We start from the raw sequence: 24311 nt of genomic DNA, 5'->3' as shown, positions 1-24311 counted from the left end.
ATTAGAGATTGGGTTCAAAGCATTAGCATTCAGCCCCCAAATTCTTTGCAGCTACAGCAATTCTAGCATTAAGGAAACTGGTAATTTGATGCTGTCTGCCATGCAGTCGAATGCAAGAGAGGAACAGCAATAATAGTGAAAAGCAGAAAAAGAGCTAGGAAGCTCACGGAAATGCATTACGTTCTTTTCCGTAAGTAGCTTGTTGTAATTCTGGTCACATTATTTATAGTCTTAGGGCTATAATAATTCAGTCCTCTGCAGAATTTGAGGAACTGAATATAGCTTCATAATGTTTTGTTTGGCGTTTAGTTTCAGCAGAACAAAATAATAAGATTTAAGAATAAAATAGTATTTGGGAAAAACAACACGAGCACAAGCAGTTTTTAAAAAGAAATTATTTTGCATTAAAAAATTGAAGCATTAAAATAGTTTAGAAAATACAGTTCTTTATTAGAACAAACTTGAGGGCAACAAGTAAGCAGTTTTGTAATCTAAACGAATGATGATAAAATATTTCATTGGTTGTTAGGTTGATGATTTAAATCTCAAGAGTATTGTGCTTTCTCATGATGTATCCCCTTCTGAAAGAGACGGGGGAAGAAACTTGCATCGGTAGGAAAAAGGAAGAACAAAGGAGGGTATTTCTATAATTTTAAAACATTTGTAAATTTTTTCAGAATTTCTAAAGATAACTAAAAGATTTCTAATTTTTTTACAGATATTTTTCTGAGTTTCAAAACATCAAAAAGTAATAGCACTTTTATCGTGCTTAGAGTTTGTTGACTGTCTGCCGAGAGTTTTTTACATGTTCCAAAAAACATGGCAATATTTCTTCTGTCTCCCCAAACTCTGCAGGGAGGGAGCAGAAAGAGGACTTCCAAAAGGCAGGCAGAAATGGGCTGCCAAGGCAGGATCATACTTTAACTACGTCAAAGCATGGAAGAGGCCTAAACCCAGGCAAATCAGGTAGAAGCCACAACATCACTCCAAAGATTCAGGACAGGATTGCAAGTTGTTCCTAACCCTGGCTCAGCCCTCAGTATTAAGATTCACAGTGCAGTTTCCAAGCATCCACCCCCCCACCCCCCCAGGCTTTGTAGCTGTGCTGTATTTGCACAACAGGCTATCTGGTTTATTTAAGAGCATTGGACATACACACACACACCCAGCCTTGGGCTTTTTTTCCCTCCCATCCTTCAGATTCTCAACCCAAGGTCAGCATGGATTTGGGGTGGTGCTTTGAGGAGTCCAGACTAGAATCTCGGGGCATCCTATTAACAGATGCCACTCCTACTGAGCCAGAATTCATGACAGTAAATACTTTCCTGGTCTGCTTCCTCCTCCTCCTCCTCCTCTTCCTTGGTGACCGAGATAATATATTATGCTAGCAAAGTGCTCTTTGCTCTTAGCCTTTCTTCTCTTTTTCTTTTGGAGAGAGAAATTAGAAAACACATACCTCTTTCTCTCTCCCTCCCTCCCTCCCTCCCTCCCTCTCTCTCTCTCTCTCACACACACACACACACTGCTATTCTTGTCTATCAATCGCCTATATCACTACAAGTGAACAGATGTGGACTGTAGCGATTTTAAGATGCATTAAAGAATGATATAGAACATATGGCATATTTATATGTGTACTATATCTATATCTATAATGTTGTTCAATAGGCTGTAACCCAGTTGGTGGTGTCTGGACTCAGAAGCTCAACGTCAACACACCGAGTTTTAGATGTCAAAAACATCCCAGAAGACAATCACTTACTTGTTTTATCTTCTTAGCAAGATAATTTCATGCACATGATTTTGAAGTCATTAGGAAACAAGCATGAAGGAAGTTTGTCTAAATGCAACTGTAACTTTTAAGGCAATTCCACTCTCTACATTTCCTCTCCAATGCTGGTTGATTGATTTCATTGGCTGCCCATCTTCCACAGGTAACTCTAAATTTAACAGTGATTTCTGACTGTTTCCCCTTCCATTGATCTTGAAATACGCAAAACAGGGAAAGGCCATTTTGAGCAAATCACTTCCCTCTTTCCAGCTGACCAATAGAATGTGCAATGTGTAATTCACAGTTTAGTTTAGTTTTAGTTTAGTTTTATTATTATTTATAGGCCGCCCTTTTCCCTGAGGGGACTCAGGGCGGCTTACAAAATATAGGGAAGGGGATACAAAACAGTAAACATGGAACAATACATGAGTAAAAATAGTACACAACATTCATTCATCATTCGGGTGGGGACAGATTACGATCTTTATCCCCAGGCCTGACGGGATAGCCAGGACTTGAGGACAGTTCCCTGTCTCGTCAAACTTCTTGCAAACCCTGTTGCAATAAAAGTCCTCTTATTCTCCACTTATGCACAGGAAATAAAACAAATTGTTAGTACTCATGGATGTTTACAGAGTATAATGTATGCTTTTGTTTACTGTATTTCCAAAGAAAAAAAGGACTTACTGCAAAGAAATATGTATGAAATAGTGAGGCCACAATTAATATAATACAATATTGCCCAAACTTCCAGTAGGATATGGGATAGGTGGCTGGATTTTGGGCATTGTGATGGGAATACCTTTTGCCACACTTTCATACATCCGTACCAAAGGGGGTATATTCAGCCAGTTCTGACAGGTTCTGGGGAACCAGTAGCGGAAATTTTAAGTAGTTCAGAGAACCAGCAAATACCACCTCTGGCTGGCTCTGTCCCCATCTATTTGCTGCCTCTCGAGTCCCAGCTGACCGGCTGGGTCTTCTTCTGTTGCCCTGCATAGGAGAACAGAGCTGGAAAGCAGGTGAGTGGGGTGGGGAGAGAATAGAGATTTTACAGTATCCTTGCCATGGAGTGGGGTGGAAAAGGAGATTTTACAGTATCCTCCCCCCCAGGAGTGGGGAAGGAATGGGGATTTTGCTATATCCTTCCCCTGCCACGCCCACCAAGCTACACCCAAGCCACGCCCACCAAGCCATGCCACACCCACAGAACCGATAGTAAAAAAAAATAATCCCACTACTGATCCATACCCATCATCTTGCTACTCCCCTTTTGGTAAGCAATATTGTGCAAAGATACGGAGCAACAAAAAGTCATTTCAAATGAGTTCTGGTTGTACTTCTGATGCCTTTGGAAGCCTGATCTGCAAGCTCTGCATCATCCCTGTCAGAGGATGAGCCGAGGTGGGACAGTGGTTAGGGTGCAGTACTGCAGCCACTTCAGCTGACTGCTATCTGCAGCTCAGCAGTTCAAATCTCACCGGCTCAGGGTTGACTCAGCCTTCCATCCTTCCGAGGTGGGTAAAACGAGGACCCGGACTGTGTGGGCAATATATGCTGACTCTGTAAACCGCTTAGAGAGGGCTGAAAGCCCTAGGAAGCGGTATATAAGTCTAACTGCTGTTGCTATAGAGGGTCCAATTTCAGGCCATAGCCACCCTGAAGGGGTACTGAAGTAAGGTGGGATTGCATGGCAGGTCGAGGAGAGAGCCACATCTCTCCTCCCTGACTTGGAAAGCCCCCTCATCTGAAGACAAGGAGCAGCAGCAGCAGCAGCCAAAATGGCTGCCATGAAGCCAGAGACAGCCTGAAAACCCAGGACTCTGCTGGAGAGGAGAAAGTGGGGCTAAGCTCCACCCACCATCTTCGGACTAATGGGGCTTGTGAATAGACTAACTCGGTTTGGGAGCAGTATCTCCAATATTTCATCAATTATCAACAGGATAATTGGGCTGAACTGTTACCACACGCAGAGGTGGCGTACAATAATTCAGTACACAGCAGTACCAGCATGACCCCTTTTAAAGTTGTGTTTGGTCAGGACTTTGTGCCAATTCCTGAATTGCCTCAGGAGAAACCACGAATTTTGTCATTGTCTGAATGGAATGATCAACTTCGGCAGTTTTGGCCCATGACCCACAAAGCGTTAGTTGTGGCGCACCAGGGTCACAAACGACAAGCGGATAAGAGAAAGGTTAAGCTGAAAGAGTACCAAGTTGGGGATAGAATGTTTTTGTCCAACAAGTTTCTGCAAACCACCCAAAAGTCGAAGAAGTTGGGGCCGAAGTACGTAGGTCCATTCCCCATTGTAAAAATCATAAATCCGGCATCGGTGAAGTTGGACCTGCCGAAAAACCTTAGCAGAATTTATCCTGTGTTTCATGTGAACCTGTTGAAACCAGAGCATACTTCTTCCTTTCGTCCACCTTAACCTTCACCTCCGGTCCCTTTTCTTATTGAGGGAGAGCAACATTTTGAAGTTAAAGAAATCTTGGACTCCAGAAAACATAGGGGTCGCATTCCCAGGCTGAATGGGATGACAAATCTCATGTTAGAGCTCCCAGACTTTTGCGGAAGTTCTACACGAGTTATCCTGATAAGCCTTGATTTTATAATAGATGTATATGCTATATTGTTATTTTGTATTGTTTTTCCTCTCTCTTTTCCTGCAGGGATGATATCTCTTTCTGAAGGAGGGCCGGATGTCAGCCTCTGTTTTGGTTACTTGCTTAAGGCTCCTTTGCTATGCTTGCTTACTACCGGCTGCCATAGGAACCAGGGAGTGGGATGGTGTTGGGGAAGGGAATGATATTGTACTGGAGGAGCCCTGTTCTCACCATCTTCTGTGCCTGCTGGTGGCTGATGTTTGGACTTGGTCAAGGCCAACCGTCTCACATACCAACTTGATGAGGCTGTTTGAAGATGCACCCCACATGGCACATGATAGGGAGCTGCAGATTGGACACTGGGTTGGGGGATTGGGGGGAGGGTGCTGGGGAAACGTTTGCTATGCACATGTTCCCGCCTGTCTGGCTCAGATCTTGCTTTCCTTTTAGCTGCTTTCACTTCATATCTAGTAAAAGTACTTTATCTCTATTAACATGGAGTTGAGGTTTTTCTTTCTTGGGTATTGAAGGAGGCATGCCTGACAGCTACATTCTGGAGGGAGTTCCTGTGGTCCATTGGGCTTTTCACCCGAGCACCAGTGGGGGGGGGGAGAGACTGAATGCCATGGTAGAGCAGTACCCGAGGTGCTAAGAGAACTATCAGCAGTCCAATTGGACAGACCTTCTGTCTTTTGCTGAGGTCGCGTACAATAATGCTGTAGCATAGGACTAACACTATTCAAAGTAGTGACTTCGTCCCAATGTCTGAATATCCAATGGATTCCCCCCTCCTCAGTCAGCTTGACTGATTGGATGTCAGTGCTAAAAGCAGCCTGGGAGAAAAGCACTGGGTAAAGCAGCACAAACCTATAAGAAACAGGCAGATACACACCAAGCTCCGCAACGACCATTCCTGGTGGTAGAGAAGGTTTACCTCTCCACAAAATATTTGAGGTTAAGACTCCCTAGCAAGAAACTGGGGCCAAAGTTTACGGACCATTCCCCATAGTAAAGATCATCAACCCAGTCTCAGTGCAATTGAAACTGCTCCGACTGCTAGGGAAGATACACCCGGTATTCCATAGTAGCCTCTTAAAACCCGTGGTCAGATCTCTTCTAAGACCACTACCCCAGGAGCCCCCAGGCTCTGTGGTCATAGGGGGGCAACCCATTATGAGGTGCAACAAATCCTTGATTCGAGGTGGCAGAGGAGAAAACTCCAAGTGGAAGGGCTACCCATTGTCAGAGGCATCTTGGGTAAAGAGTAGAAATATCCAGGCTGATCACCTTAGAGAAAAATTCCATGCAGAAAATCCAAACAAGCCTCGGGGGGGGGGGGACGTAGCCTTAAATCCTATACTTCTACTCAAATTGTTTTTGCTTCGCACAGGTTGCTTTTGGAAAGTGAGGAGAGCCGAATGTCAACTCCTAAAGTTGTCATAGTGAGAGAAGGTGGGGGAGTGCATCCCATGCATACTTTCAGCTCAGATTACTGCAGCAGGCTTGGGAGTGGTGCACCACATTGGGGAATGTGATTTATGGCACAGTCTGAGGGAAGGAACAGGTGTAAAGTTCAGATATAATTCAAACAAAGCTTATATCTGACCAAAAAAAGATCTTGCCAAAAATAAATGCTCCTAATAAACAACTAATTTTCCTTTGAAGTTTGGTCCAAGGCTCATGAATTGTGAATCAATCAAGTTTTGGAAAACTGATACCAGCAATAAGAAGATAACAAGGAGGCGATGTTGCCAATACGAATAGTGCTTAAGGAACTAAAAAAGGAGGGGAATAATGTAAAAGACCTAAAAAGGGAAGAAACGGGAAGAGAACTGGGGAAAAGAGAAAAGAGGCAGTGGAATGGAGAGTTCTGGAATTAGACAGTGGGAAAGGGTAGAGTTCGGAGGAAAAGTTAGATGGCATAGTCAAACAGAGGGAATAAAAGACCTACGGGACAAATATGGGAGAAAAACTAAAAAGAAAATAAGATTAAATATTCAGATGCAGGTAGGAGATGAAGGATAAGGGAAAATAGAGTACAAGAATATTTTTATGAATATATGTCAATAATGTGTATTAATATCAGAACTATACAGGTTGGATTATTATTTTAGCAGTGTGAGAGATATCAGAATAATATTGTAATGTACATGGATATGAAGAATGGGAAAATAGATTTTGAATGACTGTACTACTAAATATATATAAAAATATGAATAACAGTGGAAAGTTAGAACTTAACAATAGGCAATTAGGGAAATATATATAAATATATACTAATCCAAACATGTGTATTAGTAGTAGAATTATATGGATTGAAGAACTGGAAAGAATATGAATAGAAATACTCTAAATGTATAAATGATCATGATTGATGCTAAAACTGTATAAGGAGATATTGAAAAATGGAAGAATGAAGGATGTAACTGATGTAATTAAGGAAATATGAACAACAAAATAGTTGGAAAACACATCTTTGAATATTATAGTAATATGAAAGGGAAAAAAGTTAAAATAAGGATAGAAAATAGTGGTGGAAGTAATTATTAATATATTAAGATACATAAAAGGACAGAAAGATGGTTCAGAAAGGAAGGGTGGTAATAAAACATATGTATAAATAATATGAAACAATGGAAATGAAATGTAATATTTAGGAATAATAAAAGTATGTTTATATGTACCGAAATGTATGTTACCCAGTTACCACACCATTCATGCAGTGATATGCATAAAGAATATAAAAAATAAAAATTTGATTAAAAAAAAGACATTTAAAACATTTAAAGAAAAGGAAAGGAAATATTCCTAAAACTAGCTTTTATCCAACTATTTGCTATACATCTCCATACTTTTCTACCCTTACAAACATTTCCTTTTACAAAGAGCTAAACAAAGATTAGAAATTAACAGATGATGCAGTCATTTTAAATATTTTTATTTAACATTGTAATAATCTCTCTCTATAGCAATCTTTTGGCTTATATTCATTAACACAGAGCAGCTCTTCTTTTTCACTGAATATATTTCTTGGGAGTTGGAGCATGGAAAGAGTTTTATAAATATATGATGAGAAATATACTTGAATCTGTTATGCATTCTTACGTATAAAAAAAAACTTGAGAAAGAAGTGAAAGACCAATCTCATATAAAGGGAAGGGCCTGGATTCATGGTCTAGATTACAATATGCATAAAATAACTTGCAAAGAAAAGCTTTAATACAGGAGTCAAGAAGATTTGGCATAAAGCTTAGTAGAGCCGTTAAGTGTTTCCTTAAGGTTCTGAACTCGTATAAGTGATTTCATCTGAAATAGCAGAGCTACTTTGAGCTTTAGCAAAATTGATGAAAACCTAAAATGAAACAAAAACATATTACATGAAATTAAACATATTCTGTTTTCAGAGAGTTTCTAAGTGGACTTCTTACACCTAGTATAAGTATGAAATTAAAGCATTCATGTTATGGTTGCTAAACTAAAACAGATGCTTATCAAGAATGAAGAAATCAGCAGGTACTGCTAAGACCTCTCTTATCTGACAGCTCTTATTTTACCAAATTTGTTACATTCAACCTAAATGAATTTCAGACATTGTGTAGAAAAAAATTCAGACAAAGCCAATTAAAAGCCATTTGCCTCTTGTTGGTATTCATAGCGGATCCTATATTAGGGGCCAAGGGCTATATGACACCCAGAGGGGTGGAGCACAAATGAAGTTGTATTTCAACCCTTCCTTCAAATGACTTTGGAGATGAAGATGAGGGTGCTTTTATTAGGAATTCTTTCCCCAGAGATCAAGAGTGTTATTTACTAGACATATAGCTAAGACCCACCTATTCTTCCAAGTCCATGTTTATTAACAATACTGAATCCATTAATATTCAGGTTGTAATGTTTAAATGTTAATACAGTGTTTTATCTTGTAATAGCAATTTATTAAGATATTGCTATTTTGAAGATTTACTAAAGTGAGATAGAATATTTTAAAAGAAAAACAAATTATTTTGCTTTTTTATAAACTTTCAAGAAAATTCAGAAATGGACTTAAATGGCAGGAAGCTACAGTTATGTTACCATCAAGGTGTGAAATTGGGCATTTTACAGAATGCCTAGGAAATAAATAGAATGTAAAAAAATGGGTCGTCAAAGTATAAAATGCTTTAATATTTCATATATTTCCTAGTATATTTCCTTCTATGTAATGCCAAAAGGCACAGTGGCATAGTATAAAATACTCCACTAAAATATCATAAAATATCTATCATTCCTTGTTAGGTTAGAATAGGATAGGACAGAATAGAGCTTGAAGGGATCTTGGAAGTCTTCTAGTCCAGCCCCCCCCCCCCCCCCCGGCTCAAAAACCACCAGCAATGAAGCACCTGCAACTTCTGAAGGCAACTTCTGTTCCACTGGTTATTTGTTCTCACTGTTAAGGAAGTTTCTCCTTAATTCCATGTTGCTTCTCGCTTAGATTAGTTTCCAACTATTGTTTCTTGTCCTGCCCTCTGGTGCTTTGGAGAATAATTTGATCCCCTCTTCTTCGGGACAGCCCCTAAAATATTGGACTATTGTTATTGTTTCACCCCTAGTTCTTTTCTCTAGATTAGTCAAACTCAAATCCTGCAGCCATTCTTCATACATTTTAGTCTCCGGGCCATTGATCATCTCAGTTGCTCTTCTCTGAACTTTTTTTCCAAAGTCTCAACATCTGTTTTGTAGTGTGGTGACCAAAATTGATTACAGTATTCCAGGTGTGACCTTAGTCATACTTTATAAAGCGGTACGGATACATCAAGTGATTTTGATTCTATGCCTCTGTTTATACAACCAAGGATTGCATTAGCTTATTTGGCTGCTGTCGCGTATTGTTGGCTCATGTTCAATGATCATCTACGTTGACTCCAAGGTCACTTTTCAGTTCCTGTTTTTGAGCCGGGTCTGGCCTAATCTCTACTTATCTCCTTGATTTTGTCTTCCCTAAATGTTTGTGGAAATTCTCAGTCATCCAGGTCATGGTTCTCCCAAAGGTGATTTTTTCAAGAGGCCGCTGGACTTTTTGGTTTCACTTCTCATCTAATAAGCTTCTTTAACTCTGACTGGATGGTGGGAAATGGAAGGATTTATACTCCTTGCAGACAGATAGTCATTTGCATTCTTTTATTCAATCGTTAAGACCACCTGGAGGTTTATCTGTGTCATCGGGGTCACCCGAGTGTTGCAAATGAGTGTGGAGACAGATGATATAGTATCCCCTCTGTTGAGGGAGGGCGGTTCAGTTTTGACATAGACGGCCTCTTTAACCCCCTTTTTAAAGCAGTGATCCTCTCTGTCCAAAATATGGACTTTTTTGTATTCAGAAGGGTAGCCAACGTCTTTTAAATGCAGATGGACTGCTGAATCTAGTCCTCATGTGTTTGTTCTCCTACATTGTGCCATGCGTTTATGAAGTGGTTTTGTTTCCCCTCCACCTGGCTCACTGCATTCTACTGCATATACCACCAGTTGCTCAGTTCCTCTCTCCGTGTTCTGCCTTAGTGCATTCTTGGGTTTGAAGTGTGAGTTAAGTTAAGCAGCTCTGCTTTCTCCCTGCTTGCCACCTTCTCTCTTTAGTAAATCAACTGTTTCCTTCACTTTTTTTGTTGTTATTAATACAGTGAAATAAACTTTTTAAAAAAAATTATCTTTGACTTTTGTTGCAAGTCTTTGTTCATTCCGAGCCTTCGCTTCCCTGACTTCATCTTTGTAGTTTCCGACTATCTGCTGATGTTCTGCCTTAGTTACGTGTCCCTCTTTTTATTTGTCTTTTAGTTTACCAGAGAGATCTTTGTGCAGCAATGCTGGTTTCTTCTTGAATTCCTTATTTTTCTTTTTCAGTCGTATTGTGCTGTACTGGGCTTTTATGATCACATTTTTCAGAGTTTCCCACACTTCTTGAGTTGCTTCCCCCTTTAGGATTTTCATCTATGGAATCTTTCCTAGACTTTTTCTGAGTTTTTTGGTCCTTGTTTTTTTCAGTAAGAAAGTTCTCCATTTTGCATTTCTTGTTTCATTTTCATATAGATGTTTTCAATAAAGAGTTAGGGTTAGGCTAATTCCAACCCTGGCCCTTTTCATGAGTCTCTTTTCATATTTTACCTAAATAGTTCTTAACATTCTGCATAATGCCAGGGAAAGTATATAACATATTAAAAGAACACAGGCATTCCAAACTTTGCCTAAAAATATCAGACGTTCTATAGATTCCTAGGCATTCCATACAAGGACTGATTTTCACACATTGCTGGTAACAATTACAAGATATCTTGCCTCAAACTAGGAAGATCCAATGTCCCAGGAGCTGCAATCCAGACGTCTGTGTTTCTTACAGTTTAGTTCTATTATATCAACAAAAAACGTGACACCTTTTATTCACTTACCTCGTCCAGTGTTGTTTGACTCACAGAGAAGTGTTTAATTTCAAAAACTGCTTTGTTCATTTCTAGAAGTTGAAATATGTTTGCCACGCCTCCTGCAGACACTGGGATGTGATATTCCACCATGTTCAGTTGATGGTCCTGTGTGAATAAGATTTAATACAGACAAATGCACATTTTAAATCAAATGCCATCTATCCATCTGACAACACATTTCCAATCTTGATTGTATCTGGCATTTTTATAGGATGGTGCCATTTCTTTCATTACAGTATGTGAAGTTATTCTACAGGGCCTTCTCTGTTATCCTGGATGGTTTTTACAAACTACTCTACAAGGAGCTTGAGAATGAACTATCAGAGTCAGAATCGTTATGTGCTTATACATTTGATAAATAAAAAAACCCTCCAGTGTTAATAGGTCCTATTAATCAGGAACTACTTCAGCTTTTGCTTCTTTTATGCTGCCAGGATCTTAGAAACAGGCGCAACCAAATTTCTAACGGAATCTTATAAAAGTGTTTTGTTTTTTTTAAAAAAAATAATCTGTTTTCTCCTGTACAATAATGTGGTGCGATCCTTAAAAGGGAAGGAGGAAAGAAACCTGTAAAACATACTCTGTACTCTAATTTTATAGAACAAATGTGATACTTTTGGCTGGTAATATTACCTTGTGAATGCTACAGTTAATTCAGGATACTACACTTTCTATCAGAGCATTAATTATGAATAATTTGGCCTCTTTTTAGTTTCTGGCTGGACTGAACAACAGGCACTCACATTATTACATTCTATGGAAAAATAATAATTGCACTTTAGCTTAGCCTTATTGACATTCTGCTTATTTAAGTGCATGAAAGAATATTCTATCATGTTAGAAATCTCCCCGAAGCCCAAAGAAATATAACCAGATTTTTAAGTTGTTAATGTGACATTCAGGCACTTCACAGTATAGATATGTAAAAATATGTACCCTTAAATGTGTATTTGGAAAGTTTGTTTGTAAAAATAGAGTCAGCTTCTCAATGCTGTCCACACTGTTACTCAAGTGCATCTTCACAGTGAATCCTTTTCCAAATCTAGAGGAAAATAAGAAAAGTATAATTGATTAGATTCAAACTGGAACCAACTCTGCTGCAGATTTCTCTGATCTCGGTTCATGTTGCTCAAATGGCAAGCAGGGCCACAAGCAAGAGTTGAGGCTCAAACTGTTTGCTTAATGGTTTCTTGAGGTCCACCTCGGCCTGCCGTCTCTAGACTTGCTGGTGTTATCAAGGTTTCAGCGATATCAAATGTGGCTTGTCCATAGACACAGAGTAGGGTTGCCGCCTTCAGGCCATCGTCCGTGACCTGGTTAGCCCAGAGATAGTTGTCTACTCAGGAGAACATATGAGCTCCACTGTTCCAGGTGAGTAATATCAAACCCATTGAGACTTCCCAGTTTAGCTATTTTGAGAAGCCCCCTGGGGTGCTGGTCAATGCCTCCACTGCTGCAGGAGGAGCTGGGCTGCACTTAGGAGTCCCCGGGGATGGATCCCTCAGGTACATCTGGCAGGCAGGGTGGGGGGCTTGGTCGCACCAGGGCTCTTTACCCCGTCTGACACCCAATAATTTCAGTCTCTGTCTTAGCAGCAGCTCCCTCATCTGCAGCATCCCACCTTCATCGCCACTATCGCCTCACGGGCTGCAGTAGGCAAGAACAGAGCAGCATAGATACAACAGCATTTACTGACTCAAACTGGAACTGGAGAACAGCAGGCAAACCCTTATAATTCATACTCTGGGCCCACAGGGCCTTCACCAAGCATAATACTCGAAAAAGCCCCCCCAACTATGAATGTTCTGAGTTTCCCTCCAAAAGAGTTGGAAGCTCACAGTTGGGGCCATCTCAATACATAGCAGTTAGAATGGCTTAAGTGATGCAACATCCGTGGTTTGTGTAGGCAGTGTTGCTATCTATGCTGCATCCTATGCGCATCCTTTGATGCTTGAATGTGACAAATCTTGCTCTAAATATCTAAGTTACGATGCAAAGATGTGATAGGATGCAAGAACTTCATTATATCACCAAATATGAACCTTTGTGGTTCCCTTATCCATAAAACTGAAACATTATTTGTTTGGTAATTCTTGTACCATCTCCCCCCCTAGAGCAAAAATTGCTCTTATGCACTTCACTGCTTGTTCAATTGGGTGGCAAAGGAAGAGACTTTGCCACAAGAGAAACGTTTTACCAACCTGCTTTTGATATGCTGTAATGAGCCCAAGCACCGGAACTCTCCATTTACCATGATAGCCAGGCGGGTGCAGAGAGCCTCACATTCTTCCATGCTGAAAACCAAAAGGAACTGCATTTTCAATTCAATTTCAACTAAAATGTCTGATGATTAGAGCACATTTGCAATTTTCTCAAAAATATGCCCAATTTATAGATCAATAAATAATCAGCAAAATGGGACTGAAAAGTAGGCAGGATAATATACAATCCAGGTATAATCAGAAGCATTATTTTCTCATGGAGAAGATAGTAGGAATCACTTTCCACAAGGTTTGGAAGAAGTATTGAAACTGCTTGATAGGCTAATCAAATATTAAGAGGAAAATTCTCTTAGGATGAAAATACCAGAAGTTTACCTATAGGAGTTTTCTATTAATTTAATAGCAATTACTCAAAATTAGTGCTCTTTCTACTCAATAATAGAACCTATTGTCAACCATCCCGGGACATTTTTTGTCCCCTCCAAGAGTATAACTTTATTGAAAAGCTATTATGGGTATAGAAGTAGAAAAGCCAGTTGTGACATTTTCACATGCAAACAGCATAGGAATTTTTTCCTCCCCCCTCCCCCCCTTGCTCCCTGGACCTCCCATTGTCCAACAACTGGTTGCATTTGCTTTATTTTGGAAACAGCTTCTGTCTGTCTTTGACGTTCCCTTTGGGTTTGGGTCTGTCTTGTGCTTCCAGGCAGCCCACCTGCCTTCCAGAGCTCCCTTACATTCCAATGCCTTCCTTCCTCCATCACATTACTGTTGTCTGTTTGTGAGTAGGGATGTGTAATGAGTCAGTCGTGACACCTATTTTCAAGTTAAGTTCCTCTGCCAGATGTGTTTAAGTACAGACTAAGCAGCCCTCTGTCTGGGATGAGTTTGGATTCTTGCATAAATTGGGAGTTGGACTCAATTAAATGTTCCATTCTCCGTGATTCTAATCTCCTGCTCCAACTGTTTTCTTCAACTTGTCAAATTTGGTTCACCCCAGTCCTGCAGGGTAGATTTCTCTAAGGGCAAGGGTCCTATGCATCTATATTGCACTTGGCCAAACAATGAATCTGTTGTGCTATATGGACCCAGGAATAGAGTTGAATTTATTGGTTTTAAAGAAAAGAATAGTCTTCCCATCTTCTATTGTGATGAAGATCACTTAGCTAGATCAGATAATGAATTCTTTGTGTCCAAAGGCATTAAAAAACTAAACATATGCAACTTCATTATAAAGTTCATTTAAAGACAATAGGAGCTGTTTGTTAATTAATGTAAATCTACCACCTATGTGCAATCGTGGTTTTTTTCTTGCTTTATTTACATGCAATTTTATAAAGACTGTTCCTTCATGCCTTCTGAGGATCCATAAGATCCATTGGATTTCAAAGTTAGAAGGGGACATTAAAGTTGCTGAGTTCAATTTATTTAGTAGAGACATTCACTCAGAAGAAGTGCAGAGTGGGGCATTCAAGTCTTCCCCCACTCCAGCCTATTCCGCTGTTGGCCGGATCATCGGTTGTTTGGTCTCCGCTGCTGAGCCATGGGTCTTGGCTAGGACGGGGTGGGCTGGGAGGTTCTGAACTCTAATTCTGGGGAGGCGGTAGGTGATTTGAAACGGCGCTGGACGAAGCTGGGCGGTCGGCTTGCTTGCTGTGACCGCTGCCTCTTTAAGCGCCCCTCCCCCTGTTCTATCGGCTCTACTGGCTTGCGAAACGCGGCGCCCTCGGCTCCTTTTAACAATCTTTGTTTGCTCTCCTATGCCATACGAACTATAGACTATACGAACTCTAGACTATCCCAGAGAAGGGGCTGCCTTGGCAGAATACTGGGCGAGATTGGGGAGTTGTCTTTGTTGCCTTCGTGGCCCCTCTTGGATGCCCCCCCCTTCGCCCCATTTGAACTGGCCTTCCCTTTGGTGTGGCCTGTCCTGTGTGAATTTTTCCACGGCTTCGGGGCCTCTCTGCCACCTGGCCCCCTTCATTTATTTACAGCAGTTGGATGCCTGGACTTGCAATCTGGCCACCTTGTGGGTCTATTATTATCTATGGAGGCCCAGAGATGTCATCTCAGCCCTTTCAGAGGAAACCCTTCCTGCTTAGGGCACAGTTTCTGGGACGTGGAGGAAGGGAGAGGGACGGAATACCCCTCTCTGGACTGCTCCCCCCCATTGAACTCAATGAACTCTTGCCAGAACTCCCACCAGATTTGTAGAAGAGAAGATTAAGACAATTAAGACCTTATATAAGCCTTATACGCTTTTTGCACATTGCGCAATCTTTAATTTTTAAATTTAAAATTTTTTATTTTAAATTGGTATGTTGAGTGTATGAGACTGCATGTGATTGAGTGAAAGCGCCCACTTTTATTATCCTATATTGTTGTATTTGTGTGTTTTTAATTATTACGTGGGGACTGTCTGAGTGAACGAATGAGTGTGTCTGATTCGGAGGGCCTGACCGGGAACGCGGGAGCTATAGGTGTGGTTGGGGGAACCACGGACACGGGAGTGGGTCGGAGCATTACGGTCATAACGGGGAGGGGCAGATATGGCGGGGACTTTAGGGCTGGCCATTACCGGGGAAGGAGGGTTCGCTATGTTACAGCGATCCCTCCTTCCGGCCCTATGGGTCCCACTCCGAGGCCAGATGGCGCGAGTAGTCAGGACCCTGGTCTCCGGCTGTTGTCGCTAAATGCCAGGTCTGTTGTTCACAAGGCTCCCCTCGTCCGGGACTTAATTTTAGACGAGGGGGCAGACCTGGCATGTATTACTGAAACCTGGCTGGGCCCGGAGGGAGGAGTCCCCCTCGTAGAGATGTGCCCAGAAGGATTTCAGGTGCTTCATCAGCCGAGAGCTCAGGGAAGGGGTGGGGGTGTGGCTATTGTTATTCGGGAGTCTTTGGTTCCTCGTAGGATCCCTGCTCCGGAGCTTGTCGGGTGTGAGTGCCTGCTGGTGAAGCTGGACCTCAAGGGTCAAGTGGGTCTGCTGCTAACGTACCTGCCTCCCAACAGCGTTGCAGCAGCCCTCCCCTCGCTCCTCGAGTTGGTAGCCGAGCTGGCAGTTGAGTTCCCCAGGCTTATGGTCCTGGGGGATTTCAATTTGCCTACGCTCGGTGAACACTCGGATGGGGCGCAGGAGTTCATGGCTTCCATGACAGCCATGGGCTTGACCCAGATAATCCGAGGCCCAACTCACTCTGCGGGTCACACGCTCGACCTCGTATTCCTCTCGGAGCAGTGGACCTGTGATCTTGGTCTGAGGGGTAATGAGATCATACCCCTGTCGTGGTCAGACCACTGCCTACTGAGGCTTGACTTCCGAAGACCAAACCCCCACTGTAGGGAGGAGGAACCGACCAAGTGGTTCCGCCCCAGGCGACTTATGGACCCTTTGAGGTTCCAGACGGAGCTTGGGGTTATTCCTGATGCTCTCGCCCACAGTCCGGTAGAGACTCTGGCTGCCGCCTGGCATTCGGCAGCATCGGAGACCCTCGACCGGATTGCGCCACTACGGCCCCTCCGAGGCGGCGGATCCCGGAGGCCTCCTTGGTTCACCGAGGAGCTCCGGGAGAGGAAGCGCCGGAGGAGACGCCTAGAGCACTTGTGGAGGTCCGATAAATCCGAACCGAACCGAGCACTCTTAACAACCTGCACCAAGGATTACATCAGGGCACTTAGGGCAGCAAAGAGATCTTATATTGCCACCTTGGTTGCGTCCGCCGAGTCTCGTCCAGCCGCCCTGTTTAGGATAACCCGCTCCCTCTTAAATAAGAGGGACACGGGGGACCCCTTGCAGGGTAGGGCTGAGGATTATGCCCAGTTCTTGGCGGACAAAGTTGCTTGGTTTCGGTCGGATTTGGACTCCACCTTTGCAGAGCCAGCAGAGGCACGAGAGGATGATTTGGTTGACCATCGCTGGGTTGAGTTTCAGGATGTTACTTCCGGGGACGTGGACAAGGCCATGAGGGCTGTGAGTGCCTCCACCTGCGTACTGGACCCGTGTCCCTCCTGGCTGGTTGTTAACAGCAGGGAGGTGACACGGAGCTGGATCCAAGCGGTTATTACCGCCTCGCTTCGGGAGGGGCACTTCCCCGCCGCACTTAAAACGGCGGTGGTGAGACCCCTCCTGAAGAAACCATCTTTGGATCCAGCCGTACTTAACAACTATCGTCCAGTCTCCAACCTCCCCTTTATTGGGAAGGTTGTTGAGAAGGTGGTGGCCTACCAGCTCCAGCGGTCCTTGGAGGAAGCCGATTACCTGGACCCCTTCCAGTCCGGCTTCAGACCTGGTTACAGCACAGAAACCGCTTTGGTCGCATTGACCGATGATCTCTGGAGAGCCAGGGATGGAGGCCATGCCTCCATCTTGGTTCTCCTCGACCTCTCGGCGGCTTTCGATACCATCGACCATGGTATCCTTCTGCGACGACTGCGGGAGGTGGGGGTGGGAGGCACTGTTTTACGGTGGTTCTCCTCCTACCTCTCGGACAGGTCGCAGTCGGTGTTGGTCGGGGGTCAGAGATCGACCACGAGGCCCCTATCATATGGGGTGCCGCAGGGGTCGGTCCTGTCCCCCGTACTATTTAACATCTACATGAAACCGCTGGGCGAGATCATTCGGAGGCACGGGATAAGATACCACCAATATGCGGACGATACGCAGCTGTATCTGTCCGCCCCGTGCCAACTCAATGAAGCGGTGGACGTGATGAACCGGGGTCTTGAAGCCGTTAGGGACTGGATGCGGGCTAACAAGCTTGTACTCAACCCAGAAAAGACCGAGTGGCTGTTGTGTTTCCCTCCCAAAAATTTGGCTAGTGTTCCAACGATCAGGCTGGGGGGTCAAAATTTACACCCCTCAGACAGGGTTCGCAACTTGGGAGTCCTCCTGGATCCACAGCTGACTTTTGATCACCACCTGTCGGCTGTGACCAGGGGGGCATTTGCCCAGGTTCGCCTGGTGCGCCAGTTGCGACCCTACCTGAATCGGGAGGCTCTCACAACAGTCACTCGCGCCCTCGTGACCTCTAGGCTGGAATACTGCAACGTGCTCTACATGGGGCTGCCCTTGAAGAGCATTCGGCGGCTTCAGCTAGTCCAGAATGCGGCCGCGCGAGTGATCGTGGGTGCACCTCGGTTCGCCCACATAACACCTATCCTCCGCGAGCTGCACTGGCTACCTGTTGGCCTCCGTGTGCACTTCAAGGTGCTTCTTACTACCTATAAAGCCCTTCATGGTAGTGGATCTGCGTACGTGGGAGACCGCCTTCTGCCAATTACCTCCTCCCGACCCATAAGATCCCACAGATTAGGCCTCCTCCGAGTGCCATCTGCCAGCCAGTGTCGGCTGGCAACTACGCGGAGGAGAGCCTTTTCTGTAGCAGCTCCGACCCTCTGGAACGATCTCCCCGTGGGGATTCGTACCCTCACCACCCTTCAGACCTTCCGCACAGCCCTCAAGATCTGGCTATCCCGCCAGGCCTGGGGGTAAAGATCATAGTTTGCCCCCGCCCGAATGTTGAATGAATGTTGTTTGATCTTAACTATACACTGTATTTTTATGTTATTGTATGTCTTCCCCTCCCATAAGTTGTTAGCCGCCCTGAGTCCCCCCAGGGAAAAGGGCGGCCTATAAATAAACACAACTGAACTGAAACACAACTGAACTCTGCACACCTTGGCAATGTGGCCTTTCCGTTGGCATCTGCGGCAGATGGCTTCCCGGAAATGGCACACCGCTCTTGAATCCCATGCAGCCCGGGCAACATGGCTGCCTGCCCTCTATGTCCCTCGGAAGTCAATGCCTTTTTTTCTTTCTTTCCTTGTAACTCATATTTTTTTCCTCTCTCTTTTTCCTTACCTTGATTTCCTATTTTAAATTTTAGTTGTATTTTACATACTGATAAAAGAGTAAAAGTCATTAGAGAGTCGGCTGTGTCTCACTTTATATGACTTCCTGGTCAGAGACTCATCGTTTCCCAAGTAGTTGGCCTCATATTCTATTCTACTAGTTAAACTTGAATAAATATAACAAAGCCAAAACACCTAATAAGCAAGCAGAAAGAAATGATTATATACTGATATTAATTAATGCATTTATTTACCTCACAATAATGTTATTATTTAAATATTATTTTATAACTATTCTATATTATACTGTATGTAGGTCGGAACATTTTCATTGGGCCTCAGATAATGTATTATACCTGTGTGAAGTAAGTATCACTGAACGTTGGTTCTGCACTTCCTCAGTGATGATTTTCCATAAATGCCTCTTTGCATTAGGATCCATACCAGAACTTGGCTCATCCTAAATTAAAAACATTTGGCAAGAATATTACAAGTTAAGAAAAAACATTTTTTAACATTTTTGAAAGCACTACTTGCTTTCCTGTTAGTTCATCCTGCATTTTACTGAACATTATTTTAAAGGTTTACAACATAATTGCCACTATATTATAGTAAGCAGTGAAATTCTTCATTTGCTTGTGAATAAGGCCATCTTAGGAGAGCTTCCTATCGAGTAAAAAGTCAGAAGTCTTCATTGTTAAGCAACAGAAATGTCTAGATATTGCACAAAAGAAAGAAATAAAAAACAGTTCTTAGGAAAGCTGAGCTTTTGTAATTTTGTAATTTTAATAGATTTGTATGCCGCCCAATCCCGAAGGACTCCGGGCGGCTTACATAAAAGCAATTTAAAAAATATTTTAAAAGATGATTTAATTATGGAGGAACTTAATTTATTATATCTGAAATATAACTGGTTATCTTTATCCTTTTCTTTTATTGATTGAAAACAAAGAAAATAAGAATGAAGTTTCCCCCATTTTCTGAATTCTCATCAAAAACTCAGGAGAGACAGAACTGCACTATTGTAATTTCAAATACAAATTTGCTGTGAGGCTAGAGATCATACCATATATACCAGCACTTGTTTTTTATGGGAATATGATATAGATATTGTAGTGTAACATAAACAGAAAAGGTAGCAACCAACATTGAGCAAATACCTTTTATACTAATCCCTCTGAATCTGCTTTGAAGGTTCTCTCCACACACCAGAACAGATGTGGGGAATGGAGAGCATACCAAAGAGAGAGAATGCCAACAAGCTTATCCACTGCCTAATAAATAATAGGATGAAAAATATGCCATCTGCATATTTATCTTTTATCACTCAGTGTGACTTACAGTATCCCCTATTTAAATATACAAACTGAAAAGAAACAGATTATACTATTAAGATGCAGAATTATTGGGTAAACATGTTTGTGAATGTGTGATTTCTCTGTTGCTGCAGCCATGGAATAACGAGCAAGGTGAGTGATCAGGAAAGCCATTTCAACATATAGATCTTGAGAGGAAATGGGATGTTTTGTTATATTTTTACACTTGGTTTACATTGCCTTGTTAATGCATCAATGTTTGCTCATTGAAATACTATGGTTGTCCATAACATTGATGTGCTCAGGAGAGGAGACTGAAACAACCTGGATGAATGTAGGAGTTTCTAGGAAAGGGTGTGACCCACAATTTCATCTAAATAAGAGAAATCCCTGGAGATTTAACATAGACCTTTGTTTTAACCATGAGTAGTGTAGAAGATTCAGGATTTATATCAAAAACAGCAGTAAAATAATGACATCAAAAAACCTCAATGGCAAACCTGAACTCAATACTAACCATGTGAAATTAATGTGGGGTAAAAGCACTTAATATTATAAATGAGATCAGGCTTGAAAGCAGAGGTGGGGGCCACATAATGTAACAACCGGTTTGCCCAGAACCGAAAATGCACGTGGCATCAAAAACATGGCGATTATATAGGGCGGGATAGCGCTGGGGCAGGCAGGCTGGCCCAGCCGCTGGCCGGAAATACTGGTTTTGCCCAAACTGCTCTGAACTGGCAGTAGCCCACTTCCGCTTGAAAGGAAATGAAGTCGCACTTGTGATAAAAATATTTGCTGATGGTTTCCAAATGGAGACATTATGGTCCGATAGCCTGAAATTAGGCTAAATGCTGTTGCCCGAAGAAGGCAATTATTCCCTAATTAATTACAGAAAGTTTCCCCACTGACACACTTGGTTCTTTTCTAATCACTGTTCTACTTTTTATACGGCATCACCTCCTCAGGAATTTATTTGCAATATAATCTTTTCGACTAGGATAAGTGCTCATTTCCACATTGCTGTCCTCTATGCCAACATAAAACAGAGTTGCTTTGTGAGATGAACAGCCTCTGAATTTGATAAAGAAATAAATAAAAACGTCGTCAGCATAATTTGGGTTTTTTTTGGCTCAAACTGTAGGATTGGTAGCAAATACATTTGATAACTAAACCTATGCTGCTCCCATTACCAATCTGTATCCTGTCTGTCTTGCCCCCCCTTATAATCCCATTGAATCATGTTGCCTTGATTGGTGAGCCTGCCCTTAATTATGAGTAATGTGATTAGTTTTATTCCCTGGCTTTGCTCCCATTTTACTATTGGGGATAATAAATCAATATGAACTCAAGAAACAGGCAGGAACAAAACAAGGCAGAAATAGCATCAGAGGGGAGTCTGGGACTGTTCGCCCCGCCCCTTGTTTGTCCCCAGGGTTCCGCCCCCATCCATTAACCTCCACCATTTGTCCTCCGCGGAAATGCCCCTAGCTGTTTGCGCCGGCCAATGAGCCCCAGCCTCTTCGGTCCCAGACCCTTCGTCACGGCCCATTGGGCGAAATACTGCTCACGCTAGGCTTTGGGGCTCAGGAGACAATTGGCCACCAGCCAAACGGAGGAAGGAAAGGGAAAAAGAGGGAGGGAGGGAGGGAGGGAGGGAGGGAGGGAGAAAGTATTCTGTGTCGAGTTTCCTCTCTGGGGTTCGTCTCCCTGCCCAGTTGCCTGGGGTCCGAGCTAGAAAATCCTCTGCATTTCCTCCCCCCTCCCCCAGAGCTGTTGGGGAAGATGATGATAATTTATTGAATCAAAGTAACGGAGACAACAAGCCTTCTGTCTTTTCTCTGAGCTGCTCTTCCCCCGTCCCCCCTTCCCCTTTGCCCCACAATTAATTGCTGCACGCATGTTCGTGTGTCTTCTCTTAAAAGAGGCAGCCTTCTTTGTGCCGAGAGGGCGAGTCCATAGGACCCAGATCCTCCGTTGGTTGATGACGTGTCAGCTTTTTTCCTCTCTTTTATCTTTGGGCTTAATACACACACACAGAAAGTATATATAACACAATTGCCAAATAGATTAATAAAGGCTGATTTTAAGTGACCTTGTTTCTAGTGTGTGTTTAATATAGTGTGAATCTCTAAGCCAGTGGAATAATGAGAGGGGAAATCTGGAGCCTATTTTTCTATCTGTGAGATGTCCTGGTGGTCTCCTTTCCACATGCAAACTGGCAAATTCACTTGCTCCCCAAAGATGGAAACGGTTAGTAGACCTAATATAAGGAACAATCCATCGATTCCATGGGGACATAACCAGGATATTAATATTTAAATTTGATACTTTTAACACAATCACTATCAATGTAGTAGAATACCAATTTGAGGAAGCCTGAAAGTGTTTTCAAAATGTGACGTATACCTATGGTTGAAACATGTTGGGGAACCTTACCACAGAACCATGGTGAACTCTTAATAATGAATTATAAATACCATCAACATAAAATGGAGCTTGCTCAGAAGCTGAAATACACCAAGTAAATGAGATGAAGTAGAGGACAACGTTAAGGGAAGAAGAGAGGGATAGGAGAGAGGGTGGGGGGAAGAGGAGGAGAGAAAGAAGGAGTGGAAAGGGAAGAGAGGAAGGGGAAGTAGAGAAGAGAAGGATGACAGAGGGAAGAAAGGAGGTAGAGAGAGAGAATGAAGAGGGAGAAGAAAGTGATGAATAAGGTACAAATATGGTGTATGGAGAGCAGAAGAGCCAATAATTGGGAGTTGATGGTACGATTGAATTGATGTAAACATTTAATAATACAATATGATGTTGGCTATGTAATAGTATACATGTGGTTATATGTTATGGAAATGAAAAAAAAAACTTTATATATATAAAAAATACTGAGAGAGGAAGTGAAGGTGATAGTTATGGGAAGAACTTGGCAACAGGGGTAATAGATGAAATGCTGGAAAGTGTCCAAAACATATGGAACAAAATAACTCACCACAAGTAGGTTCATAATCTATTTGCCTCCAAAATCATGGGTAGCAAATTGTTACAGATTATACACACCTTGCATTGTGGTGGAGAGTAAGGGTGTAATAGTTTATTCTGTGAAACTGTTAAGCAAGTGTGGCAACATAATTTTTATTCCAATTTGTGCAACCAAAAGGAAAAGGTGGCATTGTCGTAATGTATGGACTAGATCCATATCTCTCTTGACCATCTCTACTAACCTGCTGAGCACAATCTCTGGCTTTAACAAAATAGTTTTCTCTCAACTTGTAACTATTACTTTGCAAGACTATGAGATAGAGAATAAGAAAAATCATAAGAATTCCCCACAGAATAATGTTTGTATTTCATACCAAGAGTAAAACTGATGGTTTCCCCAGAAGGGCCAGAGCAGCCGATAACTTTCTGTTGGTGCCATAGCTGCACATAGAGGCAATTCTACATCGGTAAGGCATGAGATCAAGTCGATAAAGAAGGTGAAATACAATCTGTGGGGGGAAGAGATTCAGAAAAATGACCATTCTTCAACCATTATGGTATGACAATATAATTAGTACCTGAATTTTAGGAAGAAATATTATTTTGACAGTTTTACAATTAACAATTTTTTAACTTCCTGTTCAATGTTAATTTACCAGCAGTTTTAATCAAACATATTAAAATGAAGCATAGATAATAAATCTGTAGCAAGCATTTTGGAGTTAGAAAAGAAATTATAGTTGTGTGCACAAGGCTCTCCTACCAATTTTGTTTTGTAAGGCTATATTTTTGCAGATCTGTTCCTATGCCTCTTGAACTCTAAATCCTTTGTGAAATGTGATACCTAGAACTTAACATAATACCTTGAGCCAGTATTTCTTAAAGCATGGTTCTAGGAACCTGAAGATTTGTGAAATCAAAATTATTTGTCCGATATTGATAGCATTTGCCAAAACTATGTCACTTTTCTCATTCTTTGGTCAAAATAGGGGTTTTATTTATACTAATATTTAATGGATTTAGTATTATTTTTACATGAGTCTATAAATATTCTATAAATGTGTATAAACCATGTAAACAAAAGCTCTTTTGTGTTTCTTCATAATTATAAAAGTGGG

At 42.2% G+C, this 24311-nt stretch overlaps 1 protein-coding gene across 1 annotated transcript in view; it reads right to left on the bottom strand.

The window, feature by feature from the left end:
• Positions 1 to 7316: 7316 nt before the first annotated feature.
• The window catches only part of ABCA12 (ATP binding cassette subfamily A member 12), a 121897-nt gene continuing 104902 nt past the window's right edge, over positions 7317 to 24311 (bottom strand). The window contains exons 49-54 of the mRNA XM_087706250.1: positions 23568 to 23702; positions 19255 to 19358; positions 13028 to 13120; positions 11763 to 11868; positions 10794 to 10931; positions 7317 to 7729 (exon numbers count right to left, since the gene is read on the bottom strand). Of these exons, the coding sequence (XP_087562376.1) occupies positions 7652 to 7729; positions 10794 to 10931; positions 11763 to 11868; positions 13028 to 13120; positions 19255 to 19358; positions 23568 to 23702 (654 nt within the window). The 3' untranslated portion in view covers positions 7317 to 7651. The remainder of the gene's footprint in view (positions 7730 to 10793; positions 10932 to 11762; positions 11869 to 13027; positions 13121 to 19254; positions 19359 to 23567; positions 23703 to 24311) is intronic.

This window comes from Thamnophis sirtalis, unplaced genomic scaffold (assembly GCF_051295495.1).
Source record: "Thamnophis sirtalis isolate CommonGarterSnake01/CBP01778 unplaced genomic scaffold, rThaSir2_p1.2 scaffold_1, whole genome shotgun sequence".
In the NCBI taxonomy this organism is placed as follows: domain Eukaryota; kingdom Metazoa; phylum Chordata; class Lepidosauria; order Squamata; family Natricidae; genus Thamnophis; species Thamnophis sirtalis.
This window is presented reverse-complemented; position numbering and strand designations above follow the sequence as displayed.